Here is a 9151-nt window from a genome sequence, read left to right as displayed (position 1 = left end):
TAACCAAAGAGAAGCTCAACGATAATTTTCTCTGTCTCTGCCGCTCTACCCCTCGTCCCTTAACAACATTTCTCTCTTTTAATCTCTACAAAATCTAAAAAAACGAGTTTCTCTCTCACGGACTTAAAAAGCCAATGTGCGTGAGAGCGATGAAAGATGGCGCGCCCGTCAACCTTCCCCGTCTGTCTCTCTGTCTCTCTGTCATTTTCTCCTGTTCCACTTCCAGAGCTGAAAACCTATCGCATAGCGCAGATCTTCGAGAAAGTGAACTCGCTGGACGAACGCAAACGCTGTCTGCTGTGCGGGAAGATTGTGTGCAATGTGCGCAACCACTACTACGTGCACTTTCCGGGGAAGTACGCGTGCCAGCTGTGCACCGCCGTGTACACCCGGAGCGACACCCTGCTCATGCACTGCCGCTCCAAGCACCCGGAACTGAACGTGTGAGCACGAAGATTTTGACTTTCGAACTGCGCCGCGCGATACGACGACGATACTCCGAACGACACAACGAACAACGACCACCTCTACTAAATAGGAAGAAGAAATTGCAACCAACTCCACACAGCTACGATGATACCTTGATAACGCCCTGGCCCCCGATCGTCTGCATCGAAATAGGCTTTCGCGATACTTGTCTTATCTTTATTTTACTCTAAACCTTTGGGAATCTTACATTGGCGACTGTGTTTGGTCGGGTGCAGATACTTGAGTCCTCTCGGCCCTGTTCGTAAAACTACATTAGTTTGGGGATTCAATTTGAAGACATTTTAGATACTTAAAAAAACAAACATCTTCATACACTACCACATCTCAGAAACCCGCACATCTCCCCCACCAACTCACCATTTGATCTAGGAACGTCAACGTTTTCAAAAGTTGCCCTTCTAAAATTCTATAAGTTTGTTCTCTCTTCACATTGTGCAAAATTTGATTAAGTTTTTTCTTCCATTGTTCCCATTTTCGTTAAGTTTCTTCCGTTCACACCTGATCGTAATTTCCCACGCGTTTTCGACGCTTTTTTCTATGCATCAAAAATTTTTATTTTATTTCAAATCGTCCGAGAACAGACTCGTTTACGAAGGTTAAGAAAGTGTAAAAACTATTTTCAGTGCAGTTTGTTTTTCCTAAATACTTTTGGTGACAATAGATATTGCCTTGAAAGGTCCCATACATTATGCAAACGCCTGCGCAAGTCCGATGTTTTCATGTCAACTGTTTGAATACCTTTTTGTTGTAAAGGATTGGTATTGGTGTGTAAGACGCATCTGCATTTTCAGCAAACTTTTTCAAAAAAGTATGAAATTTGCTGTACAGGACGGCCCCTATTTTTGACCCAAAAAAAACTAAAATGGTCTACAATTGGCTCAAAGTACATCATGCTACACCACTGATTTTGTTATTAAAGTTAGGAATTGGACTTGTTGACAGGATGAATTCAACCCTTCCAGGGGTCCAGTAATCTGAACGTCTACACGGTAAAACGATAACCATTTGCCTTAAGCCATATTCGAATTGATAATTTCTTACCCTTTTCCGTATGTCCTAAAGATCTTTGAACTAAAGTCCAACGGCCGAACTACGTTTAAACATAGATGAACAGATGTACAAGCTTGGCCTTGAAACGTGTGTAAAGTAACAACGACCATTTTGAATCAATTTTATGCTTTTTGGTTGAGCCATCAGATGTCTTTTTTCAATTCACCTAGCAAAAAGGTAAATTTTAACCTTTTTCGCATTCACCTAGCAAAATAGTAAATAATACCGTTTTCCTATTCACTGATTTGGAAGGTAAATGCTAGTTGGTTTGATTGGTTTCTTCAATAAAAATAAAAACCAAATTAACATTATTATTAAGTTTTATAAGTGACACTTTACCATCTTCGTGGCATTCGTGTCGTTTTCAAAAATTAATATTTATTTGAAATAAAAATTGGGACTTTTACCTAATCCTCCTGCATTGCGTTAATACATTCTTGCCCTTCTCCATTCTAATCCGGTCAGGTCCGGCTTTTCCGGAATGATATCTGGAGGATGAAGTGGAATACACCTTGAAGCTCTGTGGGCCAATCTGAAACAAAAGCAAAGTATTATGACGAGAACCAGCACAACTAAATGATATCTAGGAAAACACTTACCATTCTGTTCCGATATTCACATATTGGGCACAAAGCAAAACTTCCTTCCTGAACTACAAAACAGCTTAACCTCAATAAACGTGTTCGCAAAAGTTACTTTTTTTCGAGATTAATTGAACCGTTTTGTTTAGCTCAATCCAGGTCAACTTCACCTCGCTACGAGGTAAGTTTTACCTTATTCGGATTTACTTTTTTTTTTTAGGTGATTTTTTTTATGCAGCTCAATTCAGGTGAACTTCACCTCGCTACGAGGTAAGATTTACCTTTTTTGAATTCACCTTTTTTTCTCGGTGGATTGTACCTTTTTTCCAACCTCAATTCAGGTAAATTTAACCTCGCTGTGAGGTGAGTTTCACATCGAAGAGTTAGACGTTACCTTTTTGGCTTTCACGAGCTTTCACCTCGCTATCTCGGTAAATTTTACCTTTTTATTATTTACCGTGCATCTATGGCGCCGTTGAAAAGTTACAAACTAAGCAATAGATGGACCTCTTTTTCGTCAATTTCTAACGGCTTCTTTAAAAGAGAGCATTTGAAATTTGACATAAGTTTCTGAAGATTATTTCTACGAGATTGGACATCTGTTCATCCGTGATTTTAAGCAATCTGTGTAAAAAAAAAATTAAATTATTTTTAAAGTGCTTTGAAGGTTAGAAAAACTCATGAAAGGTAGCACAATTTCTCCGTTTTTTTTTTGAAAATTATTATTTATGAAAGACTTTTTTTCTGAAAATATTCGCAAAGAGTTTCATGAAATAGTTTGTAAGAAGATATACAATTTTACAGGTCCTAGGAACTTCCAAGTCTTGACGAGTAATTAAAATTGCATCAAATTGCATCGCAGTAAAATATTACCTAGTTACCTAGTCGCTGTAAAATATTACATAGTTTAAAGATTCTTATCAAACTTTCAGACAATAAATTTTAATCTTTAAATCATTTGTGATCTTTTGGTATTTTCACTTGATTTTAGTTCCAAACCATATTCGTACAATTGTACATTACCCAACTATACCCAGCAAATTTGCGCAACCTCTGGAAGCAGCTTTGTTTATTCGGTTACCTCCTTTTTCATAATTTCTTCCTCAAAATTAACTTGTTTTAGACGCACACTGTGTGCCTACTTCGAAATAGCAGAGTATTTTCCAATGGGTCTTAGTTTCGGTTCTTTGGAAGAATTTATGTTCTTGGATAAAAAAAAGGAATTATTTGGCTCCATATCACTTAAGAGCATTCTTTGAATAGAAGAATGAATAAAAATAAATCGAAATGGTACAGAAGACCTCCTTACAGCTCAATTTGATCTATCAACTGACCAAAGAATGCAAATCCAGCTGCAGAAAGCTTTAGAAGTAATTTTTACAGTAAATCGAAATTTTGTTAAAAATAAACAACATTATCGGACCATTTTGAATTTATCTTTTACTTTACGAGGTCTCCAAACATGATAACAACCAAGAAGCTATTAAGATGATTCCAAAATAGCATTTGTGATGAAAATTGGCCTAGTAGTTTTGCAGATGGAACCAAAACTGTAACCCTTTTTATTACGAATTGTGTTTTTGATCCAGAAGTTCGCTAGAATCACTTATAAATGCTAGCTATACGTACTAAATACTGTTATAAATATATTTATGTAAAATTTTATCAATAATCTATTTTTTCATTTTTTTACTATACCCATGCAACCAGTATTCCCTTAAAAAAGTTTCATAGAAGCTTAATGAGCTCTCGTTTTTGTCTGAAAAGAATGCTAATCAGCCCAAAATTTAAGTTCTTAAAGGTACTTTGAAATACGTTTAGGTGGCTGAAGAGAATGCTATTCAGCTTCTAAGAGAATGTAAAAAAACATCTACGCGCCGAAAAAAAAACAATAATTTAACCTTTCAAAAGGCGATGGAAGTTCCTGAGTAACTTTTACGTGACATCAGTTACCTGAAGCTCCCGTTAAACATTTTTTCAGCCAAATGTGAACTTATGAGTTCCATCTTTAAGTAAAAACGCGACTTTTGGTTGCTTGGGTAGAGATTTTCAGAACTGTGTAGTAACGTTTTACCACAAAACTCACAATTGCAGCAAGACAGCAGGTTTAAAGAATTCAGTATTTTTTCTGAAGATTTGCGCAAAATATTTGGCTCATTGCTTTTGGTTGGCTCTATTTTTTTAATTTTCATAATACAAAAAAAAATACCATCAAGCTTAAATATCCAAAAAGTGATTTTCTACAGCGTTTGCCAAATGATGCAGGACAAATTTTAATTCAGCCCTTCAAACACCAATTCTGCCATCTACTCAGCTGACATTTTTTTCCGGGTTATTCAAAGTCTCATAATCAAGCTGGAAAGAAGATAAATTTAAAAAATCATTCTAAAACTTCTATTTCAATCAGTACAGGGAAAAAATTTGTACAGTTTAACATAGGTAAAACTACGTCATAATTATGATTGTCTGATACTAAGCCTTAAATTCAACAGAAACAGGCATAAAGGAATGTTTAAACGAAAAGTGTGGTTATTTATAGCCTTATTGTAGTCAGTCATTTCAACTTTTCCTGAAAGTTGTTTGAACCGATTTTAAATGACCTTACTTTTTTTCAAATCAATTGATCAAATTTGAAAACATATCGAATCTGTTGAGTTCAGAAAAAAATATACCGAAGCTGGAAAATCGTAAGATCATCAAATCCGTCGTTTTAGGCAGGTCTGTAAAATTTCAAAATATTCCGGTCGCTTATTCGATTGCCAATACACAATTTTGTAACCTTTCTGCTTGAATTTTGAACGAATTCATTCACATTAGTTTTAAAAAAAAATATTAAAAACTCAAAATGGAATTTTTATGCTGTTGGTCCTAAATACAATTTTAATCATTTTCCCTTGATTTTGCTTATTTATTTATACCTGAATTGTACCCAGATTTAATCTGATATTTTCCGGATGCTTGGCTGGAAAATTTGAAATCAAATGTCTGGATTTTTCCAGGTTTCTTTCTCACAAACATATTAGCACGGAACAAATATAAAATTCTTCTACTGTAACCCTCTCCTCCCCCCTTAGATTTTCCAGAAAATCCCGAAGGAGGGAATAAATAGTGTTTAAGGAAATTTGTTGAAAAATTTAATAAATTATTCAAAAATTCAAAAATTTGCAAGAGCTAAAGTCAAACTGTAGAAGATGAATATTTTATCACTTTTTGTATTTGAGGTTTTTACAATTTTCGATCTAAAATAACTCGATTTTTCAATTTAGAGTAATGTAGATTGTATGCAAGTCTTTTTCACGCAAGTTTATTAAGTTTAAGTACAATTTGTTCCAATTTATAGAAAGTTTGGATTATTTATTGAAAGTTTTTACTATTCCCTCCTCGTGATGTTTCTATCTAAGTGAAAAAAAGATGGATTTCAAATTTATTCCGGCTTTATTTGAAGGAATAACCGGTGAGTATAGTGAAATTGTTCCGTATTTTCCAATTCTTGAAGGCCTTTTTGGATATTCATCTATTTTTATTTTACAACTTTTATCTTGATGATTTTTGACAATTTTCAAAACATTCAAAAAAATAAATACAACAGAAAAAAACTCAAATTCTAAATGTTAACAAAATGATTGTTTTCGTGTCAAGGAGTTAAATTCAACCGACAGGGAACGAAAAAAAATCTGAATGTATTCATAGTAAGTAAATCCTAAGAGGTAATCAAACAGCTGACAGGTGGATCCATCATGCGAAATTTTCACAAAGAAATACAATTCCGCTAGCTTCAAAATAAGGCGATTTTGGTGAAAATCTTGGCCACCCATGTTCTAGGCGATTCAGAGTTGAACAAGCGGGAGTACGCATAATGAGAGACTAGATGAATTTGCAGATGAATTTAACATATCGATTTTTCTGAGTGTCACTTTGTTATGACAGCTGTCTGTAACACAAATCTTAGAGCAAATGTAGCCCTGATCCAAATTTCCGGTTTTGTCCTAAATTAAGAAAAAAAAACGCTATGTGCCGGTGATCCAAATTCCGTTTTGCACCTGTTCTAAATGATTTTTTTTTTAGAACTGATATAAGCATGGCTCCAAAAAGCCTTTTTTGTTGTTGTTTTTTTTGGGGATTTTAAGCTTGGATTTATTCATCCCATAATCTCCAAAAAGCGTACGATTTTACCCAATTTATGTCGAATTTGGCAATCGAAAGACCACGCATGGGGTTTGTTTTTATTCGCATCGAATTTCGGTGTTCCAATTCTGGATTCAAGATTATTTCTCCTGTTTCACACAACATTTCATTTTTATTTTTATGCTTAAAGAAACATTTTGTAGGCACAATGTCAAACCGGAGTTGAATTTAATTGAGGTACACAAAATATGTTAAAAACAGTTGTCATTGTCGTGCCAGTTTTGTTAACTCTGCAACTCATAAATTTACCGTTTTACTTCATACTGATGTATTTTTATAGTTATCGTATCTCGAAAACTAGAACTTCTAGACTTAATCATTCAGGAAATGTGGAATTCCATTCTACAGTGAGCGAAATAAGAATAGCACCATTATTTGGTTGGCTTGTTAAAATATGAATGATTGAAAATTTCGGAAATTTTCTTCCACAGTTTTTTCTGAATTGCTTAACGGATGAATCAAGCATAAGTTTAATTTTTTTTTTTTCACGTAGAAATTGGCGTTGAGGACCGAAAATGTGAAAAGGGGTGCGAAATAAGAATAGCACCACTTGAGTTTTTCAACAAAAACAAGATTATTTTTTAAAATTTACTTTGTAAAAGTGAATAATAATGCTTCAACGAATTATTTGAATAGATAACTGCATTTTAAGGAGTTTTCCAGAATTCCAAAGGTTTTCAAAGGTTTTAAAAGGGGGTTTTCTAGCGTTAAGGGGGGGGGTAGGGTCTAACGGGTATAAAAAACCACCATTTTCACGATTTTTTTCTAGAGCTGTCGTTCAAACAAATGTACTCAAATTTTTTGCATTATACAAAGCATTGTTAAAAGAACATTTAGTAATTTTTTCGTAGAAAAATTTTGAAAAATGAGCCGGTGACGGAGCATTTTCGAGGATGCCTTTTAGAAAACAGGATTTGCGGTGGACACTGTATCTCAGCACAGAATCATCAGAAGTCAAAAAATCAGAGCAAAATATTTTTAATAGATGTTTTTCTGGACCCCAACGTTTTTATTTAACTTAAAAATATTTTTATGAAATGTTTGTGGCTGTTTGAAGTAAAAACTACGATTTTTCACTTAAAAATCCGCCATTTTTCACCTCTAAAATTTCCCCAAAGTAAAAAAATCAAAAAAGAAAAACGTTGGGGTCTGGTATTTTATATGTAGAAAATATGATCCAAATTTGAAAAGAATCGGATAAGTCGTTTTCAAATGATGATGTCCACGGACTTTAAAAATGTGCTTTCGAGAAAAACGCGTTTGAAGTTTCCGCTCTTGCTTTCTTGCAGTATTAGATAGGAGGAGATAAAGGCCTATAACTTCTACAGTTTTGCTTCAATTGACTTGAAAATTTGACACAACATTCTTGAAATGTTTTACAATAAGAAAATAAAAAAATAAAAAAATCGGTTTTTTTAAAGTGTTAGACCCTACCCCCCCCCCCCTTAAGGAATTTGATATTTGAGCTGTAATTCTTTACCAAACTACTTACTTTCTTCATTGAAATGACGTGAAATGATGAAACAAACATTCGGGAGTAATTTAGAATCAGAAAAAAATAGGTTGAAAATCAAAAACTTTGATTTTGTTCAGTGAGCCGCACATTTTCTAGTTTCAAAACGGAGATGGCAGCACTATCTTGCAGTTAAAACCAAATTTAGTCTCAATATTGATTTTTCAGGTTTATCTAGGCCCATATTCATCATTTTGAGGTATTTTACCATCACAGTTTTGTGTAAGTTCACGCTGTAGAAAGCTTTTCTGGATTTGCGAAAGAATCACCAGCACAAAAATGTACAACCGCCAACATTCCAGCCCATTTCAACTTCCGATTCAATTGCAAATCATACCAATAGTACTGCTAGCCATCTGGTCCATCAAGCTTCATCGCAAAGTATAACTTTATTCTGATAATCGGTCCAAAAATTCACTTTTAGTGACCCCCTTTTAAAACCGTTGGAATTCTGGAAAACTCCTAAAATGCAGTTATCTATTCAAATAATTCGTTGAAGCATTATTATTCACTTTTCCACAGTAAATTTTAAAAAATAATCTTGTTTTTGTTGAAAAACTCAAGTGGTGCTATTCTTATTTCGCACCCCTTTTTTCACATTTTTGGTCCTCAACGCCAATTGCTACGTTCAAAAGAAGTAAACATGCTTGATTTATACGTTAAGCAATTCAGAAAAAACTGTGGAAGAAAATTTTCGAAATTTTTAATCATTCATATTTTAACAAGCAAAACACATTCTTATTTCGCTCACTGTATTTTTTTTTTTGAAATCTGGGCTTTTAAAATGCTGTTTAGTACCTTTTAAGATTGGTTGAAAGATTCCAATTAAATCTCTAGAAGGCTAAAATGAGTTTTATCTTCCGCAAAAAGGGACCGCAAGCTTCTAAAAGACTCGTTGTGTCAAGTGAAGGGATTCAACCTTGAATGTTTTGAGAAAGGTGAAAGTTTTTCTATTTTACGATAAATTAAAATCCTACAACTTTCTGTAAAACCTATCATTTCACGAAACACATCTCAAGCAAACCCTTTCAAAAGTAAGTCTGTTCTTCGACATTTTGGAATAATCTCTTTATCTCGATTATTTCTTCAATTGTCCAATTTTATTCAAATAGTTTTCATGAAATTGGCGGTTTGCATACTTCAGGAAAAAGGTAAATTTTCTGAGCCACCACAAAATCATCTTTTTTATCATTTTTTTTTTTCAATTATCCATTACTCTAACCTTTAAGTTTAACCCAAGGCATTCGCCACGTACGACGAGCAAGCTGAAACAGCTCTGCGGAAAGCGCCATCTGTTTCTTATTAATGTGAATTAGCGTTTTTCTCTCAAAAA

General features: G+C 34.1%; 1 protein-coding gene across 2 annotated transcripts in view; it reads left to right on the top strand.

Moving 5' to 3' along the window:
• LOC129740357 (sex determination protein fruitless) overlaps positions 1 to 9151 on the top strand; it is a 761972-nt gene that overhangs the window by 728645 nt on the left and 24176 nt on the right. Inside the window, exon 10 of one of the 2 annotated variants that reach the window (XM_055732021.1) lies at positions 227 to 554. The exons of the other annotated variant lie outside the window; for it this stretch is intronic. Coding sequence (XP_055587996.1) covers positions 227 to 447 — 221 coding nt within the window. The 3' untranslated portion in view covers positions 448 to 554. Of the gene's footprint in view, positions 1 to 226; positions 555 to 9151 lie in introns of those variants that run through there. 2 annotated transcript variants of the gene reach the window in all.

The sequence above is a fragment of the Uranotaenia lowii genome, chromosome 1 (genome assembly GCF_029784155.1).
Source record: "Uranotaenia lowii strain MFRU-FL chromosome 1, ASM2978415v1, whole genome shotgun sequence".
Classification (NCBI taxonomy): domain Eukaryota; kingdom Metazoa; phylum Arthropoda; class Insecta; order Diptera; family Culicidae; genus Uranotaenia; species Uranotaenia lowii.
The sequence above is the reverse complement of the archived record's forward strand: the minus strand, read 5'-3'. Positions and strand labels throughout refer to the sequence as shown.